Here is a 24,298-nt window from a genome sequence, read left to right on the forward strand (position 1 = left end):
TTTTTTAAATAAAATCCTATAAGATGAATGGCTGTTGTTTCATTTGAAGTTTACATTCAGACCACTAGATAGCATTCTTCTTGTCTCTGAACTGACAGGAAGTACTAGCATAGGGCCGCGCCACAATTTTTTTATGCTAAGGTTTGCATATAGTAGGGTGTTCTCAATGACTGCATTCCTAAAATTACATCCTACTATATTTCCCAGATAGGAAGTAGGGCAATATATATCGGCCAGGTTTACAGGACTGCAATTTATCGCAACATATCAGATACACTTCAAGGTTATTTTTTGTTTTTTTAAATATACTATTTATAAGTATTTGTTTAAGTTAAATTCTCCTTTTTATTTCATTCTGCCAACTACCAAAAACATTTTTGCCAAGTTCCGAATAAAAAATATTTTTATTAACATTTATTTACTGAAAAATTTCAAGGAAAACACCACAATTTTTCAATATTTTACTATGTTCTTACCTCAGCTTAGACAAATTGACATATACCTTTCTTTTTCAATGTGTACACTTAATCTTTGTACAGTACGTCGTGAATGTGTTAGCATTAAGCCCCATTCATTCCTTAGGATCCAAACAGGGATGAATTTAGAAGCCACCAAACACTTCCATGTTTTTCCTATTTTAAGACTGTTACATGAGTAGTTAGACGAGTAAGTATGGCGGCACAAAACAAAACGTGTAACATCATCACTCCTGACTAGGGTTGTGCCGATAAACGATAGTATCGTGTATCGACGTTCTTTAGCCATATTGCCAATGGCAGGCTTTCATGGCGATAGTCATGACGATAGTTGGCGAATGATTATTATTATTATTATTATTATTTTAGTTTAATATTAATATGCACATTCCGTGCTTTTCCTCGCATGAGGGTTTGTGGGCTTCACTTTACGCTGAGAGCTTGTAGAGAGAGGATTACCTCTTGCACGCACCTGTACTTAATGCACGCGTCTTGGACTCCTTCTAGCACCTAAATCCAGCGTGTCACAGCTGGGCTTCTCTCTGTCTCACGTGAACGCGCTCTCGCATCTGTCCAAAGTCTAAACGTAAACTAAAGTAATAATCCTTATGTATTTGTTCAGTTTAATGCGTTTCATGCGAGCTGAGGCAAACTTTCCCTTTTGTTTAAAATATAACCCGCATACTGGCGCTTCTTTCACTCTCGCGGACGTGCAGAGAGCTGCGCTCTATCCGAAGTCAGATCACTAGGTAGTATGATATGCATTTCAAGGAGTTGTAGCAATACATCCCTCGTGTTTGAAATATGATCGTGTTTAAAATATGATTGCATTCCGCTGGACCGATGCGTTTAAAAAGGCACCTCTGATCGAGAGCACCACTGCTTGACACGTGTAGCCTTCTGCAATGCACTAAACAAATGCATTGAATTGTATATATGTGCGTGCACGTGTGTGTGCGCAGGCGCATGTTTTTACAGTCATTAAGTAATCATGTTAAATAATCAGGATTATGATTTTTCACATAATTGAGCAGTCCTAGCTCTCACATTTCCCTCCACCAGTTATTAGCGCGCAGAGGGTTAAAATGAGCGAGTCTCGCTCCCTGGGACGCAGGAAATTTTAGAGCGCTTGATGACACGCTCGGATTAATGGCATCAGTTTTAAGAAGGTTGCGGTCATGACGGTGTTGCTTTTGTCTTTTTTGTCCACCACTCAAGTGACTTGTCATAATGAGTACAAAAAAAAATAAATAAACTACTGCCCCGCCCCCCGATACTATCATGTATTAGAGCTGTAATCGGGCCTTAAAAGTTAGGCCCGAAATGTCCGGAGCCCGACAGAATGCAGCCCGAACCCGAACGTACATTTAGATTGACAGCTATTTAAAAGCCCGAACCCGTTTACAGCCCGACATTATTTAAATGTGCGCACACACACAGCTTTTGTCAAGAATGAGAAATTTACACAGGTTTTAACATTATTTATTCATGACTAATAATCTACACGCCACTTGGAAGTTGAAACAAAGAAATAAAATAAGTCATCTGTAACATTGCAACATCTCATTCTAAATAGGCTTATGCAATACACTATAAATATGCCAATAAAATTATTATTTCTTAACGAATTAAATTAAGATAATACATTCTGAATTAAGGTGGGTATTTGGCGATAACGAAATTAAGAGAAAGGCTCCGCGGGATTTGCGTCGGCAGCACTTCTCTCCATTACTGCCAACATTAGTCTATATCCTCTGTCTAAATTATGTATTTAAGACTCGATTCATATTTAGTTATACATTGAAAAACCTACTCACCAAGATTAGGCTACATGTTTTTGATGAGGAAAATCATTAAATCCAATCCACTGTAAATGAATTCAGCGCGATCCTGCGCTACTGATTGAACTTGACCGCTCATTTACCTCACAAAGCCGGAGCGCAAGCCCGAGCCCGCCCCGAGCCCGTGTAAAATGTTAGAAAGGAAGCCCGAACCCGCCCGAGCCCGTCGGGTCCCGACGGGTCCCGTCGGGTTCGGGCAAAGATCTTCAGCTCTATCATGTATCGCCGATCTCACAGGCTGACGATCTCAAAATCCAAACCAAACCGTGCTTGGGCGCGTTTGACCCCCAAAGCCTGGTTTGTTTGACTAGTGTGATCGCTCTGTTCCGCGCCCGGCGTGGATTGGTTAATCGCGCTGCGGCCGGGTTGCAGAGGTGGGCCGGAGCACGGTTCACTTGGGTTCAGGCGCGTAAGGCTGTGGTGTGAGCGCAATCGCGCCTAAGCGCGATTCAAAAGGTGAAGAGGTCAGTTTTTTTTATGCGCGCAGCGGGGTTACATGAATGTCCGAGCTGCACACATAACAGATCATCTAAGCAATATGATGACATGTGAGAGGGCTGTCCGTAGGGTTGGGAATCGTTAGAAATTTTCCGGTTCCGATTCCGGTTCCAGTTCTGCCTAACGATTCCGGTTCTGATTCCGGTTCCATATAATAAAAAATAAGGCACAATACTTAAACAATTCAATTTGTGTTTATTAATTACTGATAAAATATTTTAAATGTAAAATGATTAATATTTCACTTTTTTAGTCACTAGGCCTTTATCATTTATTCCTGTTGTAGTCCTCGTAAGATCCTACCTGTTGAAGTGAACATGATAGCAGCAGTAGTTCTCAAACATATGATTTGAGATTTATATGCTGGAGCAAGTGTTTTGTCATATATCCTGAAAAGGCTGCTGTACAAGTAATAATTTTTGTATGTGCATGCGTATAGGCTTATATATAATGCATACATATATTTTGAAATATAAAAATGTAAATGAGGATCAGATATACGTTTCTTAACAAACATGCGTGTTCATATGCGCTGACTTCTTTTCGCCGGAGGCTGCTCGTCACAACATCAAGCAATGCTTAGGTTACTTAGCAACGCTTTGGAGAAAAGTGGCGCGATCACGTTTTCCACGTGGTTTTAGATGCGAAATGTGAAGCAATTGAGCATAATGTGCATGGCCATTTCGTTGGCTGATGCTTGAGCCCCGGAGCGACCACGGGATCGGCGCGGCTATGTGCGTGTTTATTTTATCACTTTCATCCGTGAAACAACACACGGTTCAAGTGAGGAACCTTTTTGGGGTTATAATGTCTGCACAGTGCTGAAAACGCATGTTGCTATACTGCTAGTGCAGATTGATACTTTTTCACAACCTTGACCAAGAATATCTTACCTCATTGTTCCGCCCCCAAGCCAGCGGGTCATCACTGATATCGGTTTATAGCGCATTAACTCTTGAGTCTTATGTCCGTTTGCTTTCACGCGAACTTGAAGACATCTCGCTGGGTGAGACTGTACTTTATATTTTTCATAGTTTGTGAAGTGCACGGCATCGCGGGTAGCACTGTACCGTCAACAGCCCTAGAATCCACACTTTTGACTTTTAGACATGTTTAACACGAAGTATACAAAGCTTACCTCAGCAGCCCGAGTGCTTTCTGTGGTAAGCTGCGTTAATTTGGTTGCGCGAGTGACTATAAACAGTGGCTCAACGTAATTAATATTCATGAGGTAAGAGTCATAAGCGCTTTGCACGTGCCTCGCATCAGAACCGCTTTTAGAACCGAAACTTAAGAATTACGTGCGGTTCCGGTTACTTTTAAAAAACGGAACCGGTTCTGAATAAGAACCGGTTATCGGTTCCCAACCCTAGCTGTCCGTAATCGCGCACCAAACGACTCCGAATAAAAAACACAGACTTATCATTACGGTGGGTTCCAGTGTTAAGAGAGAGCTTTACTTCCTGCTTTTTTCAAAACACTCGCATCTTAATGAGGAAAGCGCGCCCGGACTTGGATCGATAAAAAGTACAGTGTGAGTGCCTGCACCTGGGGGAGTAGGGAGGGATGACAATCGCGCTGGGGCATGGTTTGGATAATGTGAGTGCGGCCTTAATTTGTCCCCCCCTAACTTCTTGTTTAAGTGTAAATTACGTAAAAACATTGACCAAAAACTGCAAAACATTTACAGCTTTGATGAATCTCATTCCATCATAACTATAACAACACTGTTCTTCACTTTGCTTGTGTTCGCCGCCGATTCTACTGAAGTCATGATAACAGACAGGTGTTAATGTGAAGTGGGGCAAAAATCACAGCAGTGAATTCCACACTCCCGCAGTGATTATAACACACGGCTACTGTTTTCCCCAGGTGTGAAGTAGACCTATTTCTACAGAGCAGCATGTGACCCAGCAGAGCTGTTAAAAACATCCGTTCACCACAGTTCGGAGCTTTCTGATGAGGAGATTTGTCTCTTTCATCTCAACCGTGAGAGATTTACTGCCCAGGCTGTCTAAAACCATCTAAGGGGCTGTTTACACTTGGTATTAAGATGTGTTTTCAGCGATCGGATCACAAGTGGACGAGAGAGACACATTACGTTTACACCTGGTATTTAAATCCGTCTCTTTCGTCCACTTTCGACCACTTCTGTTCTGAATACTGTGAGGGGACCCTCTCTGCTGTCATTCAAACGCAAGCGGGAGTAATTATGAGTTTATATGGACGCAAAGTAATATTATGTCAGAGTCCATTGCTTGTTTAGCAAGTAAACATGCTGCACAGAGTTTTGTATGTGTGTATGCTTTCTCTGAATTTTCACCGCAATTGATGAAATAGGATCGCGCAACTTTCACGCTTTCAAAACAAAACTACGGAGAACACCCGCAGTAGTTTTATCAATGAAAGGCTAAAAATAGCGCTGTTCACCGTATGTTCACGACAGAAGTCAAAAAAAGACGTAAAACTTGTGTTTAATACCTCAGATTAGATAAATGGGCGGAGAGAAGGCAGTCGCGTGTGGCTGTTCGAACACATTCAACCACATTGCGTTCCGCAACTCCAAAGCGATCCGATCGAAAGTGGTTTCGACTACCTCCGGATGTGGTTGAAAGTGGTCGAAAGTGGACGCGTTCAAAATGTTTTGAACACCGTTTACACCTGGCATTAATGTCGTCCACTTGTGATCCGATCGATGAAAACGCATGTTAATGCCAAGTGTAAACAGCCTCTAAGAGCAGATGTCCCTAGCCCTTTTTACACAGACATTACGGAAAATACACAAAAAATGTATTTACATCCGGGATAGTTAGATTTTTGGTTCATTCACACTCCCAATGATTTGCTGGATTTCGTGTGTGCTTTCACACAGATATCGTAAAGATCCCGTAAAGACATGTGATGTTTTTAAAGTTTTGCACTTGGTAGATTTTTCTCCGCAGAGTCTGAAGTTTGCTTATTATCCGTTATTTCTCTCTCCCCACTTGCGTGCATTTTTGTTTATGATAAGACCATAAAGGAGCGAGTGTGCTTTAAGTTCACAAAAACATGTCATTTATTAACCCTCATGTCGTTCAGTGAGGTTCATTTTCACATTTGCATGCTAATGCTCACTAGAGAAAAACTGAGATAATACTGCTAAAATTATTTTTCCTTGAATGCCATTGCTCTAATTTTTTTATTATATTTTAATATATTTCATATTTTGTTCAAATGTTTGATATATCTATTGTTCATATGTTAATTTATTAGTGTGTTATTTGATTAGATTGTTGTCCCGGTTTTAAAATAGAGTGTTTTCCCTTTCAGTAAAAGTATCGGAACCAAAATACTTGACTATATTGAAACAATAATTTTGGTATCGTGACTAACACTAATAAACAGACAATTTTTGTTACTGTGGAAGAAAATTTAAAGTTGGTATTAAGGTTTATGCAAAAAAAGCTTTTCTAATTCAACTATTTGATTTTTGGCAGCTACCAACTGATGCACTATAGCTATACGTATTCAGCCATCTAGTGCATACATTTAATACATTTACAAGTTTTTCAGCATCTAATATTTCACAGAAAATGGCAGGCACTGATGCTTAGTTTCGATAACGTCACATAGATGCAGTGTTTATTTACACTTTTTGGGAAGTCAACCTACAAACAGTTTACTTACAGTTTACATTACACTTTCAGAAAAAGTATTTTACTGACCGATGCTTAATGCAGTGGTGCTAAGTAACAATACAATAATATTTACATTTACATGTATTCATTTAAGTCGCTTAACTGACGTACAAATAAAAGAGCATGTAACATCATGTATAAATAATAATAAACTTGCTACAAACTGCTAAAAAGTTGTCTGTTATGCAAATACTGAACCTATGCAAAAATGACTCAAGTAAGTTCGAGGTGAGTGGACCAGTAACATGCAAATAAGAGAAAAAAACTGATTTGTTTCATGCTTGGTGAACTGCCAATCAAATAAGTGTACCAGAGCAAAACGACATAAAAGCCGGCAAACAGGAAACAATAACAGTCCCAGCTCCAGGAACCCCATCAGCATGTATATGGGCGACAAACACACGGGGAGAGAGAGACACAAAAGGGTGTGTCCTGCCACAGCTGTCCCCTGGGGTGTGGGAGACAGCTGTCCTGCCTGAACAGAGCCAGCAGTGTTCCTGGAAACATCCAGATCAGCAGAGCTCGCCCCTGTGTTCTCGGCCGGGCCTCCTCTTGTAGTTGAAACAAACTCAGTTTCTGAATGAGCAGTGTTGTCAAAGCCAAAGCAGGCAGCACAATGGAGAGGCGCCCAAGTTTAGTACCGGCACAGTTCTCTGGTGCAAGCAAATAACTGGAGCCATTCAATCTAGAATCACTCGGAAACACTCCAGAGCTACTTATGTGCAACTCAAGGAATGTGGTCTTCCCATTGGATCAACTAAAGAAGCCTGTCAACGTGGGTTTAAGTCCAATTGTGGTCACAAAGACCAAAGCAACACTTAGTAAACACCGCACCCATAGTAAAATCCCACATAACTGTACAAGTACTGTATGTTCAGAAAGACTTTATGGCGCTTCAAAGAACATTTGGACTTTTAATGAGGATAAAACATTGTCAAATCAGTGAATTTGTTTGTCAAAGGCTCAAATTGTTATTTAAACTAAACGCTGGTCCATCAAAACAAGCATGAATAATTTAATTTAATTGAAGAACACACTCAGACTGAACATCCTTAAATACTATAATGCGCTCACATCATTCTCAAATACGATTGTCTCCCCTCCCCACTCCTCCGCTCGTCTGCACTCACACTACACTTTATGATCTGTACAAGAGTACACTTATGTCAATAAAAGATGCAATTGTTTTGAAGAAAACTGAAAGAAATGCGCAATAGAGTTTATCGTAATTATGAGTTAATGGCTTAGATGTGTTTGAAATGTGTTGCGCAGATCGTTTGGCGTATGACAATAAATAAGAGATTAAAAGCATATTAAGGCTGGTTCAGACGGGACGAATTTAAAATCGTCGGCCGATTTTCCAACCCTGAGAGACCCCACACACGGCGATAAAACATCGCGGGTCTAACAGTTTTGGTCGTACAGTTAGTGGTGCGCCACCACATGGCAAAATCAACACATCACACACGAACCGATTTGACTCCCGAGCAGTCCCAGGTCAGACGGGAAATCTCGCAAAATCTCTCGAGATCAAACGTGATTTCAGAGTAAACAATCATGGCGGACGAAGAGGATGCAGTGGCGATAGTTTGCAGTTTGTTTTTAACCGACAAAAAACTTTCTCAAAAGAAAAGGCAATGGTCAAAGAAGTGGAGACAAGACAACGCGAGCATGGACTATACTTGCTACATCATGATATGAGTGAGTTGTTGTGACTCGTGATTTTGTTTACATGACACCGGTACATCCTCGCTTCCTCCTCACCTCGCTTTCTGATTGGCTACACGTCACAGTCCACAGGCTGCATGCTCGTTTGTCCCCGAGAGACACCACACACGAGAAGAAATCGGGCCAAAAAAATCCAACATGTTGGGTATCCCCGATTTGAGATCGGAGCGGTCCCGAGGTGCTTCCGAGTAGACGAGAGCAGTCTAAACACACCACACACAGCAAGAATATCTGATCAGTTTATTTTACGATTATCGGAGCATCCTTAAGATTGTCGGAAGGGGTGAATAGGGGCTAAAATCGGCCTAATTATCCTGCCGTGTGAACCAGCCATTAGGAGCAGTCTTCTCTCCATTACTCTGGTGCTGCTTTAATGTTAAAGGGACACTCCACTTTTTTGAAAATGTGCTCATTTTCCAGCTCCCCTAGAGTTAAACATTTGATTTTTACCATTTTGGAATCCATTCAAGCTGATTTCCGGGGCTGGCGGTACCATTTTTAGCATAGCTTTAGCATAATTCATTGAATCTGATTAGACCATTAGCATCGTTCTAAAAAATAACCAAAGAGTGTCAATATATTTAAAACTTGACTCTTCTGTAGTTACATTGTGTACTAAGACTGACAGAAAATTAAAAGTAGTGATTTTCTAGGCAGATATGGCTAGGACCTATACCAGGGCTCAACATAAAGGACATGGTATTGTCACTTGCCTGATCGGGCAGGTGCTTCACCCTCAGTCACTAAAATCTATTTTCATCAATGTATATTATTTAAGATCTTGGAAGACGACATTTACTTGGGTGAAACATCAGTTTACAGGTAAATTAATTGTTTTTATATTTGAATTATTACTTTTAAATATGTGACACAGATTTTTTTTTTATTGGGGCTAGTGAAAATTTTGGCAGAGCAAGTGAAAACCTGAACCACTGGCACGACCGGGCCAGTATAAAAAATGATTTGCGTTGAGCCCTCTCATTCTGGTGTAATAATCAAGGACTTTGCTGCTGTAACATGGCTAAAGGAGGCGTAGTGATATTACGCACTGCCTGAAAATAGTCCCCTGCTATTGAAAGTAACCAAGGGGACTATTTTCGGCAGTGCGTAATATCACTACGCCTGCTGATTATGCTAAGCTATGCTAAAAGTGGTACCGCCAGACCCAGAAATCAGCTGAATGGATTCCAAAATGGTAAAAATCAAATGTTTAACTCTAGGGGAGCTGGAAAATTAGCAAATTTTCAAAAAAAGTGGAGTGTACTAGGGATGTGCATTTATGTCATTTTTTCATTTCGATTAATCCATAGGTCTGAAGAACGAGTACTCGATTAACTGGGGGCGGGGCAATCAAATAATCAAATTATTTGGCGTACACGTCATGGTGAAAATTAAAATATTTTTATTAAAAACACTCAAATAAAACTTAATTTCGAAGAAACTATGACAGAACAATGAACACATACAAGAGTTTTAATGAATTAAATGTTTTTAACAGAAACCTCTAACAGGAAAAGCTGCGTGATGGAATGAAACTAAAGGGTTAACAAACACAAACCGAAGCGCTTTCTATATGACGCACACTGCATAATATTAAGCCTTTATACAACAAAAATGTACAACGTACATCTATCTGCATAAATGCAAGACTTCAACTAAGTTTTCAACTAAGTTATCTAAAAAAAAGAAAGTTTAACTCCCTTTGTGGATGTGCATCATAAACAGCACACTTTTAAACACGTCCAGTCAAAGCACAAGCTTCATAACATTAAGCAGCTTTAAAGCTCTACTGTGTACTTTATTGAGTTAATTCTTAACAAAAACCCATGTTTTCTTTCAAAAGTATGTGCTCATTCATGTGTAATTACTTCCCACCCACTAATCAAAGTATTCTCGTAAGTGTAGAATCTGCTATTTAAAATGCATACCGTCGAAGCGCTCTCTGGCTGAATCCATGTTGTGCCTCCATCTTTGAAATACATTCGCCGACGAGGGACATTCCTGAAATTCAAACTCCGCCTTTCGCACTTTCTCTCTACACTCACGCTGTCCGATAGCTGAAGCCTCCGGAGGTTGCATGTGTAGGCGGTATACATCATCAAGACAGTCTTATTTCAGAATATTAACAATTATAAAGCTGACAATAATTCTTAGTTTATTGTAAATTGATGTAATATGCCTATGACTTGCGAATGCGAATGTAATGCTCAGTTGATTTAAATAAACCAGGCTTGATGACGTATCCAGCCTGTGACCTGCGTAGCTGAATCCTTCGGATTTTACAACAACCGCACACCGTGATGAACCTGCGATCTAATACTTTGATTTGAAAGCCTGTTGAAGACATATTCTCGAGGACATTAAAACAAATCGCCAAGGATGCGAAACGGGGATTTTAAACGACAACGCGACAGGAAAAACATCAAGACCAAAGTCACTATTGGAGTTAGTTTTCCAAGAGGGGACTCAAGGGACACTGAAGTTGCACTTTCTATATTCTCCACAGGTAATTCAGCATATTCGTTTACATCTATACAGTCCATGTTGTAAACTTGAAGTTTTATAGTTCCTTGGCTAACTTTAGCATGATTATGCATAACACTTGTTAGTGTAAACATGCATGTGGTTTAATGTGTACAGCCACACGCCGTCTCTCCGCCCATTTATGTAATCTGAGGTACTGAGATAAATGTTTTTCATCTTTTCTGACCTCTAGCACAAACACACGGTGACAGCGCTATTTTTAGCCTTTCATTGATAAAAGCGTCTGATCTGCGCGTCTTTCGTTTCATTTTACAAGCATGTGAAAGTTGCGCGATCTTTTTTCACCAATATGAGAGAAAGCTCTTACATATACACGGACATGTAATGTTTACTTAAAACATAAGCATTGTACTCTGACATAATGTCTGACATAATACTCTGATAAAAGCGTCTGATCTGCGCGTCTTTCGTTTCATTTTACAAGCGTGTGAAAGTTGCGCGACCTTTTTTCACCAATATGAGAGAAAACTCTTACATATACACGGACATGTAACGTTTACTTAAAACATAAGCATTGTACTTTGACATAATATTAGTTCGTGTCCATTTAAACCCGTCATGGTTACTTTTTGTATGTGATTTTAAGCGGACATATCATGACAATCAGACTTTTTTCATGTTAAACATAAATCTGTGTGCTTTGATGGATCACAGGCAAAGGACATTGCAAATTGTTCATTTTTTTCTTATTGCTTTTGCTTTGTAGCTACTGGAAGCCATGTTAACCTTGGCATGACACGGCCGGGCCACCGTACGAGTTAAAACGCGTTCTGAATGGGGGGGGCTAGAAAGTAATATTCAGTTGCTTGTCATATAGACTTTCACCGCTAGATGGGAGTAGATCCTACACAGTGGAGCTTTAAGTGTTTTGCTATCATTTTAGCATTTAGCTGTGTCGTGTCGTCCTCTTACCTCAGTCAAGATGTAATGTAAATGCTCATATGGCTCTCTGGTATCTCTTGACATTTGATGTTTAAATATGAGATGATAACCCATTGAACTTTTGACGGCGCTGTACATTTTGCAACTGACTGACTGTATTTCCGAAGATCACGGCATCCTTTTAAACCATAGTGCCTCAGTGATGTGAGGTGTGACCGGCTTCGCGGGCTGCCGCGCATTCGCAGACTGGCGGGTTGCTGATGCGCGGTCGCGCGGAATCTGTTTGTTTTTGAATCACGCATGGTAATGCTACTGATGTCATACGTCGGTCTGCGTAGCTCGACACGACGTCAAATACGCATCTCCAGACCCAGTCTTTACAACCACATGCGCTCGTAACGCTAACCAGATACCCAAATGCCGCCATATCCACAATAAATAAATAAATAAACCCACATGATCATCGTTTTCGTGATCGATCATCGATGCCACGTTCGAGTACTCGAGCAATCGAGTACTCGTGCCCATCCCTAGAGTGTACCTTTAAAAACTTCTCGGTCAGCGAAGCAAGCATGATGTCAAACACACCTCTGTTATCTGAGGTCGTTTGAGATGCAGTGACACGCTGCTGTATGTATTTGTGCTGTGCATATCAGTGTGTTTTACAGTGACAGCTGAAGTTTCCCATTACGGAAGGTGTGCCACACCCCCGAATTAAAGTGAACCGTACCCAAGACCACCTCTGCAAAGCGTACCGCACCATGGACCAGTACGGAGCAATCACACTAGCCAAACGAACCGTACTTTGGAGTCAAACGTATTCAGGTAAGGAAAGTATCACATAATGCAAGTACATCCTTATTGATTGCACTGTAGTTTAAATAAATGGATAACAGTGAAGTAGTAAAAAGGCTGAGATCACTTACCCAGACCAGAGGTGTAAATGGCCTTAACTGACTTCTTCATCTTGTAAAGAACACTGCGGTCCACATCCAGTGCCTAATCACACGGAGAGAAAACACAGAGATATATTTAACATGTAGTCTCATCCTCAGATATCAAAGTCTATTCACCAACCATGTGACATATATAACTGGAAATACGTTTATCAGTCTAGAGTAGTAACCACTAATCTGGCTACACACAGCAAGGGCACACTGTTTTTAATACATATTTTTTATGTTAATCTAGTACTGAGGTATAACAATAATAGAAGCAAGCTGTCATAAGCAGCACCAAAAAATACTGTGATTGGTTGATTTAGATGTCAGTCAGACACCTCTTCCTGTCGAAGTGGTAAAAAGCACCAGACATTTTCATTTCCTACATTACATATACGGTACAGTATCTCAAATCTTATATATGATTATCAGTGCTACATGGTATCTATCACAGACTCAAACTATATATTCAGAAATAAATCACACAGTAAGGCAGGCAGTCCTTCACTGTTAGAACAGCTACAAAAACAAACTCCCCTCTGTCAAAACACGCTGATCCAAAAAAGTCCAATAAAATTGACAGTGTGCCTTCTGTGTAAATGCAAACACGTCCCGTAATTGTTTCTGACCTAGTAACATTGCCGTGACATTTACAGAACGCGTCCTGTGTGAACAAAAGGCAGAAACGAGGCCGTAAGGGGTGTGACACAACGTGTCATCACGACAAGGAGTTATGGTTGACACAGGGGTTTTAAATGCTGATCAACATTCACAACGAGAAATGTCTGCATACTGGAATGAAGCAGAGATATGGGAGCAGATATTAAACCACAAAACTGTATGACACTTGCATTACATCTCTTTCCCGGTCTTGTTCTTGACACGAGGACTGAGACTTACAGACCCAGTTCCTGCTGCCGTGAAGTTCATCACACCACTGACCTTCCTGCAACGTGATGCACAGCGAATGTCTGACCAACGACCACCGGCCACCCCGTTTAAAGGGACATTTCACTTTTTTTCAGCTCCCCTACCAGTTAAACATTTGATTCTTATCGTATTGGAATCTATTCAGCTGATCTATGGGTCTGTGAGATTACACACTGCTCGAATTTTTTTACTTTTCCGTCTGAAAATTACTTTTAAAACTTTTAAATTTTCCGTCAGTCAAAGTACACAATGTAACAGAAGAGTCAAGTTTTAAATAGGAAAAATATCAAAACTCTTTGGGGTTTTTTAAGCGAAATGCCAATGGTCTAATCAATTTCAATGAATTATGAACTCTAGGGGAGCTGGAAAATGAGCATATTTTCAAAAACGTGGAGTGTCCCTTTACTTATTTTTTGTATATAAATATATATATAAATGTTTTAATTCCCATAAAATTGTATCTATTATATCCTCTATAGAATCAGCTATGTCTGGCTCTCTCTCAATAGTTTTTTTTTCTTTCTAGGACTTTTTACTCCTGATTAAAAAGTCAGCGTTTTTTTCTCCTAGGGGCCCTATCTTGCAGCCAGCGCAATTGACTTTGTCAGTGACGCATGTATCATTCGTATTTTGCACCAGCGCACAGCGGGTTTTTCCCTCCACAGACGCACGTCGGCAAACTAGGGAATGAACTTGCGCTCCCTGGGCGGTTCAGCGCAAAAAAGGAGGCGTGTTCCGGCGCAAACCATCCCTGGTGCTATTTTTCAGATTCAAAAAACAATTGCGCCACTGACCAGAAAATTATTTAAACAGTTTAAAGTCAGTGGCACGTTGCGCGTTGTTCATTATGCTATTTTAAGGGCGCATGCTTGACCATAATGTATAGCGTGCACAACGCGCATACACTTTGCTTATCTAATCTACACAGATGCAACAGTTATTTTTGCAAATCATAAATTGTTACACTAAAAAATATTAATACACGAGATAAGGGAAATCATAGTGGTGAGCATTGTGGTGATAGTTTTTATTTATTGTGTGGCTGCGTTAAAAAATTCTCATGCAAATAACGATTAAAATATTTTCATAAGTTTGTTGTGTGGCTGTATTACGTTTATTTTATGTAAATAATAATTAAAATGTTTTCATAAGAAACCTTAATGTATGTGAACTTGATTTGTAAGAGTACTTTGGGGTTGGACCTTGGTTGCGTTTCTTGGGTCCGATTTCAAAGCCCCCAAACCCTTTCAGCGGTGAGGGTGGACGCAGCGATGTCCTCTGCTGGCGTCAGGTCCTGAGGCAGATCCACCTCCCGTTACACGGCCTGCCCGATTTATGCTTTAAGGGATCTTTACGCACGCACAGATTCCGGCAAATCACTGGCAGTGTGAATGAACCAAATCAGACGATACCAGACAAATCCCTGACACATTTTCTGTGTATTTTCTGTAACCTGTTCTGTAAAGACTCTTGGGTGTGAGTGTTTGTGTGTATGTGTGCAAAGAGCAGTCCCTGCTGCCCAAGTCTGCAGGTGATTCATTATTTAAAAGCAATCTCCTAAAAATATTCATACACAATCCGTGCTCAGCCAGAGCAAGGGAAGTCTGCAGGCAGGCCCAAGCAGCTAAACCTGCTGTGAGCATTCACAAAAGAGGATTCCTGAGGAGCACTGCAGGACACATGAACCCAAAGGTACATACAGCATATGCCAGGTGAGATAAGTATTAGGCATATGCAAGTAATAAACTTCAAAGTCAACATTGCATCAAAATTTAATGTACTTTCCTGGAAATTTGTCACATAATATAGTATAGTTAAAGGTATAGTTCACCAAAAAATGAAAATTTTGTCATTTCCTGGCCCCTTATGTTGTTCTAAGTCTATATGAGTTGCTCTATTCTGTGGAAGACAAAATAAGATGTAAGTAAGCACACAGTTGACGGTAGGGGAGAGCGGGGTAAGTTGTCACACTCTTCATAACTTCAACACTAGAGGCTATACCTCAAAAATTGTCACAAGTGAACATTCACTAGTATTTGTTTTTTCTACTACGGTCAATGGGTACTAAGTCAATGGGTACCTTCGCTATGTGGTTACATCTACATTCAAAATCTCAGATTGGTTTAATTGTATCACCATAGCTTTTTGTATCAAATTACACAAGATAATCTAAAGGATACTGAAATACGATAACAATCGAAACTGATAACAATCGAATACCTGCAGAAAGCTTTAATAAAGGGAACTAATGTATGAATGTGATAGTTCCTCTGCTGAAATACAATCTTCTACTAAAGCAACTGAGATCAGATCTGGTCACACGATCAGACATGATTTTCCTTTTTATTTCAGCACCCGGTTCACTGCCTAAATTCCTATCTGAAACACTGGCCCTATTTTTGGCCCAGTTTTCACAAGCAGCCTTAACTGTCCCCAAAATGGAAAAGGTAAATCCTGGTTTTATTAAAAGGGCTTTGTCCTATTTATTTTCCAAACATTTCTTCTGCGTGCTTCTATCCCTGACGTCTGGCCGTGTTTTATTTTGCTGTATTGGATTTCAGAGCACCGAGCAGAACTGATGATGCTTTTACATATGTTGAGGAGATGGCAAGTGAACCACCCAAACCAAGACGTCTGACAAAGCAAAATGAGAGCTTACTGAGAAAACAGTCAAGTTATTAATATACTGAAATGCAAAAAGAATGGAAAGAAATTCACACAAATACCACATTGTTTGGTAAAACTATTAACGCTTAAAGGGATAGTTCGGCCAAAAATGATATTAAACCCATGATTTACTCACCCCCAAGCTGTCCGAGTTGCATATGTCCATCATTTTTCAGACAAACACATTTTCGGATATTTTAAAAAATGTTTTAGATCTTTCAGTTGATTAAATGTAATGTTACGGGGTCCACGACCTTCAAGTCCAAAAAAGTGCGTCCATCCTTCACAAAATAAATCCAAACGGCTCCAGGATGATAAACAAAGGTCTTCTGAGGGTAATCCGCGCGGTGTTGTTGTAGAAATATTCATATTTAAACTTTATTAACGTAAACAACTACCTTCCGGTAGCGCCGCTACATGTTTTATTACATGTTTTACTACATGTTTTTATATAAGCTTGACTTCTTTTATGTATTTTAACATTTTAAACAACGATAAAACATATCAACAAGTATAATAAAATAAAATCAAGTAGAAAATAAAAGTTTTGAGTAGACTATATCAAAAAGTAGCCCTCCAGTAAAAAAACATTCATTTCACATTAATAAAGCACAAAAGCAAGCCTTCGAACTAGTACCTACTGTACATTAAAAATGCCATACATTAAAGTGACATGAGAACTTATAGGAATTTATAACTGCATTGATATGTAAATTACTTGTATTAGCTACGAACCCCAAAGACCAGTTTAAGCAGTAATGTTACTTCATTTGTCATAAAACACTATATATATTTTCTAAAACTTGAGTTGGCCACATAGGCGGCATCAAAGCTTTTATGAAACCTCATAAGTGACTAATTTAGACTCTGCACATGCAGTTTAGATCTGTAGGTCAATTTCCCCTTTTTACGTGTCTAGACTTCAAATGTCTAGTAGTATAAACTACGAGTTTCCCTTTCATGTTGCGAAAGAGATGCATTAGAGTGATGGGCATTAAAATCTGACAGTCTGATCGAGTAGCTCTCTGTTATCTGAAACCGCCATAAGACTCCATTTATCTTCATCTCTGCAGGCCCTGTACTGCTTTACTTTTAAAGAGGGTAAATAATCTCATTTTATTGGTCTGTGTAAGTGAGGCACTCAACAAAAACCCACACGTAAAGACGAACTTGATATATCCACTTCTGTGAATGCCTGTAAAACCTCTGGTTCATTACAGAAGGCGGCAAGTACTGTATGAGTATCGCATAGAGCCCTTAAAGGGGTGGTAAACCGGGGTCCACTTAAACATGTGTGCATGCTTAATTTTTTTTCACATGTTACCTTTATTCAACATCGCTGTCCTAAAAATGGTCAGTTGAGTTCCTGGTTCTATGAAATACGCAACGAGCCCACACTGCCCCAGTGTGTTGCGAGTCGCAAACCACCTACCACACGTTGTCCGGAAACATCACACCTCTTTCCATTACGGGAAAGAGGTGCTTCAGTGTATTGTAAACAATGGCATCAATATTGCCTTATCAACTTGAGCCTGAATCAGACCCAGGAAATATTTGTGAAGAGGATCCAGCAGAACATCTGCATTACAGACTGCGGATCTACAGTGATTACTGTTGACTGTATATCACCGTAAGTTTTGTCTTTATAGAATGAGTGCAGCCAAATATCTGTCGCCAGAACTATGAGCCAATACTAAAACATTTACTACATTGGCCGAACAAAACACTGAACCATGTTTAGCGTGCCTGTAGCTATAGGAACATGTGAGAAAACCACATAAAAGCTCTAAAAAAACAAAACTGATCACACAAACGCCAACAAATACCAACTTTTGAAGTTCGCTGATGGGATTAAAAATAAGTTTGCATGTGTTTGTCAGAGAAGTATGAATTAGCATTTAGCTAACTGGCTAACAAAGCCAAACAGTGTTGCCATTTGTTTACAACATTAAAAGCAGCCCAACATGGCCTCACCCCTTTTGTTCCATGTTTCCCTTTGAGGCAGGGTTTGTGTACACTTTGGGGTTCTGATGTCAGTAACCCAGATTAAGCTTACTGTAGTCAAACCTTTGGAAAGTGATTTTTGAGAAAATATCTACCTTCAGATTTAACTTTGAGCGATGTAACCTTGCAGATGTTGTTAATGCTCAAACAGCAACATTAAACACCAACAAAAATTATAAGCTGAAATCATAACTAAGGACCCCTTTAAACTTCTTGTACTGTTTGTTAGCACTAACAAATGTGTGAAGCAGGACTCATCACTCAGTTTGCATAAGGTATTTGCATAGTTTCATTTTAAGCTTGATGTGACTGCAGAATGCAGGGCGCAAAGGTGCAAAATGGGACAAAGACCAAAATGGTCTACTTTATTTGAAACTCAACTCGAAATAAAACCACTTTGTATAAGTCTGTGAAACCATGACACGCATCCATGACACGCATGTGGGTTTGATTTCCGTTACCCATGCTACCTCTTTTGTTTTACTGCTAATAAAAGGTGTATGAATGATAATACCATCACTGCATCAACCCAATATACTTTTTGGTAAGACCATCCATACATGAAATTAAGGATAACATGCTGCCTCTAACACTAAAAATCTATGTATTCATGCGTCTTTCACAATAGGATTTTATGGAGCCGAGTATACAATCGAGCTGTTATAACAGCACACAGTAGCATTTACACGCCTCAACATTTATCATCATCAGTTTTAATTCAAGTCCTTGTAGAATTAAATGAGGTCCTTGAAGAAATGAAGAAGCCAAAACTTACCAGGCTAAGTGCTCATCAAACTTAATCCGTCAATGTTAAAAAAGTAATGAAGGGAGCCACATCAAATGAGACGTGTTTATCTCTGTCAGTATTTAGCCTGTTCTTTTATTATGTACTTGAAACACATTCTGGCAGGCTCCTGTGTGCTAGCTTTTGGGCTGTTAAATAAGCATGCAGAAGCAGACAGAATGTTAAGTCACTGTTTCTGACTTATGAATGACTTAATGAATTACACACCTGCCACATACTCACGCTTGGCTGAGAAAATGCCTCACTCAATTTCAAGGTCTTCTGTAAAAGCTATAAATTTAGGATAATGGACAATTTAACTCTCAAAGTCACACGACTACATAGGCAAACAGGGTGTGTGCACTGTGCAGTGTAGTGAATCTGTAGCCATTCAATTGGGTATATGCAATCATGTGAATCTGGTGAATCTGCCGAAAATGCACCAGTGGGGAATGACTCGTTCCAATTAGGGGTGTGACGGATCACAAAACTCATGGTTCTGATCACAAACTCACAGTTCGGATCACATTAAGGTTTTGAGACACGGATCGGATCATTTTTCGGATCAGCAAAAAAAGGGATGGGAAAAATCGAATAAGAACAAATAAAGAAATTACAAACATTTATAAAAAAGAACAAAGTTGCACATTATGATTTTCTCTCCGTTTTGGGTTCTTTGATTAACATTATTGACACGGACTTAAGTAGGTTAATTGAGGTTACTGTCTCTTAAAGATAAGCACAGACTGGTTTCAGCCTAATCAATACATAAACTTAAGATAAACCAATGTTTTTATTAGAAAAAATCATTTTGTTTGTATGTGGTCAAGAACAGAAAGATTTTACGCTCGATTGCTTTTTGAAACGCATCTCTCCGTGTATGCACTTTGAGTGCACTTAAACGCGCACACACAAAGGGAGAGGCGAATTCCAAACGGCGCAGCATGAACAGTCGATCCACATAAAAACGTTACTCTGTTTTTCATTGCCCTATTCATCAAAAATGTATTTTAATCGACTACAGTATGAGACACAGTAGGGCAACTCTCTCTAAAGTCTACACATCAAGAGTTCTGATCTTTAAAGGGCACAGAGACGATCACGTCTGACTGGAGCTGGACCGGACACATTCAACCCCATGTGCGTCTGTGCGTACAGAAAGCTGCTCACTTTAGCTTGAATGTTAACATTTGCAAGCCTTTAAAAACACGGGCAACTTATAAACTTTCCCTATTTAAATTTGCAAATTAATCCGCCAAACGCATGCGAGCTGTACTGTGGGTTGTGATCCATACGGATCACAACACTAGTGCCAATGGTGCAGAACACACCACAAAGACTATACTGATTGGTGGCTTGGTGCATCCCGGATATTAAAAGGTCAAATAGCAAAAAGACCCAGCTTAATTCCCAGGGTCTAATACTTATATTAAGTGACATTTAAAATTTAAATGCTACAAAAGCTTTTATTTTTTTGCCATTTTAATGCAGTTTAATTCCTTACCCAAAACTGTCACATCGTTATAACCTCACTCAGGTGATAATGGGAGATGCAGCATCTGCCACAGAAATGACACATTCCTTGTACTTGGCATTATTATGTTGTTCTGGCACCAACGTTCTGAACAGCTTCACGCTGCACACTAGCATCTTTCATTTGCTTTATTTCCTCATACTAATGTTTAGCAGGCACAGTCCACATAGCCAAAACATTACAAAACCGAAGGTTTGATGACTACCCCAGCACAGTAAAGTAGGGACCTTCAAGTCAATATGACGTAAGGCACCATCTGTCCTGCTTGAATCTGAACAGCAGCATGTCTAAAGGTGCCAGGGCACGGCTGGGGTGACTGTGTCACTCTATATTCCCCATGTTGGCGAGAGAGAGCCAGGTTTCAGAGCTGCTCGGGCATAAGTGACCCTAATTTATGGGTCACCAGGGAAGTGCTGCACAAGGGGAAAACTTTCTCCGGACAGATGCTACCTTGTGACAATGGAGCAGATCAAATCTTTAGTGCAATGCAGTTTTGCTTCAATAACAATAACTGTTTTTGTACACTAGGGTAGTAATAACTTTAAAATCCTATAACCACTAGACAGTTGCTACCTAGTAAATAGAGAGTCGGGCTTGTAACTCGAAAGTCGTTGGTTTGAGTCTCACAACTGTTGGATAGCAACTATTAGGGCTTTGATGGTTGTCATATTCCCCGCAACATCATGGTGGTGCAGCGCCATTGCGGTGGTGCAGCGCACTCACATGCACACACACTTAAGGGCTCATTATAGTTGTGCATAGCTCCTACGGCATAGCCGCGATGCCGTAGGTTACGCGTTGGTTTTCATTTATACTCCTGCGGCGTCATGCACGTCGACATGCAAACACACATGCAGACCGCTGGTGGGCAGTATCCATGCGTGTTACCACAGTAGCAGCATGACCGTCAAGGAATAAGCAGCTTGGCAAGTTTAACCCACAAGCGAAGAAGAAACAGCAACTTGTGTATGTTTTGGGATGACCAGCAGTGATGGAAGTAAATAAACAGCGACTAATGTTGCAGTTTGAGTTAAATCACTCCTAAACTTGGTCCATCTTTGATCTTACCGTTGCAAACGGAAATACCTATGATGCAGTTTTTTACCTGACGGGAGGGGTTCTAGTGGACCAATCACAGCGCTTGTGGTCCACGTAGAACTGACACGCTGTAAAAAATTTGGTGAGGTCAGGTGCACGTCAGTCTACGCAGAGGCTACAGATCGTTGTAGACCTTACGTACGACTATAAATTGGACTTTAACCACCACAGTGATTTGGTCCATTACTATCGCGGTGGTAAAATACTGCCAGCCCTAGCGACTGTGGTGTACTTCAGCAAGGCACCTTAACCCCAGCGACCATGGCTTATCATAGATGCTTAAACTTGTTTTATGGTTAAATGATGTGTAATCCTTAATATTTTTAAGTTTGCCAATAAAGCAAAACAAAGGTTTTATACAACACATACATTAAAAAGTCTTGTTACAAAAGGTTTTAACAAAACAAAACAGATCATTTTCTCTTTCAGTAGTTTATAAGAGAATTTATAAAACTGTCATGTTCTGTTAAAAACCATACACACCAAAATAACGTGTGTGTAAGCCCTGCTCACCACCATTCAAGAAACAGTCTGACCACAACCGGTCATTAGCTCAGGAACAGCTGACTGCTGCAAGGCTTAAATCTGCAGTCTGACCCTAGTTAAACCAGCGATTAAAATAAAGATTTAAAGCATTAACCCTAAATTGAATAAGGTTTTAAATCTTAAAGCTTATGTAAATTGTGAATAGGCTGATTCTAAGACATCCACATCTCCAAAAGAAACTGTATTATTAAAAGATGTTGCAATTCAATATTTTTAAGAAACAAACTTTCAAGAAATGTCCATCATACATCACTACAATACTTGCAGTTAAAAGACTTTCAATGTTTTCAGTAAACAAGTAATGGGAATTCTTGAAGTGCTAAACCAAAAATAGCCGAAGGGAAAAAAGCTTGAGTTTATTGTACAGCTATTCATAAACACAGTCCTGCCCAGCTGGTGAAAAACCATTGCATTCGCACATATTTGATGATGGTATGTCAATTGTAAGCCACACCCATCCCCCTCTGTTCCCACCTACCCAAAGCAAAGAAAACAAAAGCGACTGTTGGGCGCAACACATTTCTAATTTATCATTTTTACTTCCTCTCACTGCATGCCTTCTAATGTAACCCAGATGTGAGTGCCGCCCACTTTGAAGTGCAAATGAGAAATCAAGGGAGCGTCGTCTGCGGAGCACGTGTCTGGCTCCCGTCTGGTGTCATTTTATTCCCACTTTCATCCCCGCCCCAAACCAGACCAAAAAGAAATCCAAACAAAGTTGAACTTGGGCCAAAAGGGGCCGTGCGGAATGCAATTATCCAATTCATTAGGGATAAGGAGCGATTAATATCCAGGTTTGACGGAGGCACCAGATGTTTAGTTTGACAAACAAACATTCTTAACGAGCAAAAGGGTGGTGCAGTTTTGGGCCGCTTTTCCTTCATGTGTGATATCTGACACCACTGTAGCCTTTGTGAATGAGAACCACGAAAGAGGTGTGTTATTATGGAGCAGTCGGATACTCCAGACAGGCAATAAACTCCACCCTGTGTGGTCCGGTGATGTGGGTGTGGTGCTAAACTCACAAGTGTCTAATTTGTCTCAAACCTGTTTAATTTATCTTCATGTGAAGAATGTGTTGTGTGGCAATATGGAGACAAGCGCCACAAAGTGCTTGTGTGAGAGCGGCTTATGCACGGTATTATATATATGCAAGTCAGCTTATTTCTTATGATCTGGAAACTTCCTGAAACCTCTCTAAATTTTGCGACAGGTCAAACAGATGTTTTTGAGCAGCGGAAGGGAACTGGACCTGGTGGTTTGCTTGGTATTTTAGTGTGCATACTTGGACTCAAGATCAGATGGAGACATCCGCCCAGTACCAGAGCTAGCACTCATGGTTCACATATGATCTGTTATGGTAAGCAGTTTAACAGCCAAATCAAAGTTGTACTCTTGATGGTTACAACAAAATCATGAAATATTTCTCAAATGATTTCAAATGCAAATGAAACCAGTGCGACTTACATAAGATGTGCTCATGGTTTCATTCTGCAGTATTTTTAAAGGGGTCATATTATAAGATTTTTAAAAAATGTAAAATAAGTCTTTGGTGTCCCGAGAGTGCGTATTAGGGATGTGCATTTATGTCTTTTTTTAATTTCCATTAATCCATAGGTCTTAAAAAATGAGTACTCTATTAACTGGGGGTGGCTTTAATAGCATAGCGCGGATCGGCGGGTGCACGGACTTTATCAGTTTGTTTTTGAATCCTGCATGGTAATGTTACTGATGTCATACGCCGGTCTGCGTAGCTCAACACAACGCCAAACACGCACCCAGTCTTTACTACCACAGGCGCTTGTAATGCTAACCAGACATCCAAATGCTGCCATAACCACAATAAATAAATAAACCCACATGATCATTGTTTTCGTGATCGATCATCAATGCCACGTTTGAGTACTCAAACAATTGTGCCCATCCCTGGTGCGTATGTGAATTTTTAGCTCAAAATATCCACAGATCATTTATTATAGCATGTTGAAATTGCCACTTTGTAGGTCCGAGCAAAAATGTGCCATTTTTGGATGCGTCCTTTAAATGCAAATGATCTGATGAAATTCAAACACTGATCGCAATGATGGTGGTTTGTTGAAATTGAAACTTAAGTGTCACCTCCAGCTTGGATCTGCATAGCACTAACAG

The 24,298-nt window shown here is 40.0% G+C and overlaps 1 protein-coding gene across 2 annotated transcripts in view; it reads right to left on the reverse strand.

Moving 5' to 3' along the window:
• The window catches only part of asap2a (ArfGAP with SH3 domain, ankyrin repeat and PH domain 2a), a 94,348-nt gene that overhangs the window by 54,176 nt on the left and 15,874 nt on the right, over nt 1–24,298 (reverse strand). The window contains exon 2 of one of the 2 annotated variants that reach the window (XM_065288469.2): nt 12,573–12,645. In XM_065288469.2, coding sequence (XP_065144541.2) covers nt 12,573–12,645 — 73 coding nt within the window. Of the gene's footprint in view, nt 1–8,256; nt 8,339–12,572; nt 12,646–24,298 lie in introns of those variants that run through there. The other variant, XM_073812276.1, reaches the window with a different exon arrangement.

The sequence above is a fragment of the Paramisgurnus dabryanus genome, chromosome 17 (genome assembly GCF_030506205.2).
Source record: "Paramisgurnus dabryanus chromosome 17, PD_genome_1.1, whole genome shotgun sequence".
Taxonomy (NCBI): domain Eukaryota; kingdom Metazoa; phylum Chordata; class Actinopteri; order Cypriniformes; family Cobitidae; genus Paramisgurnus; species Paramisgurnus dabryanus.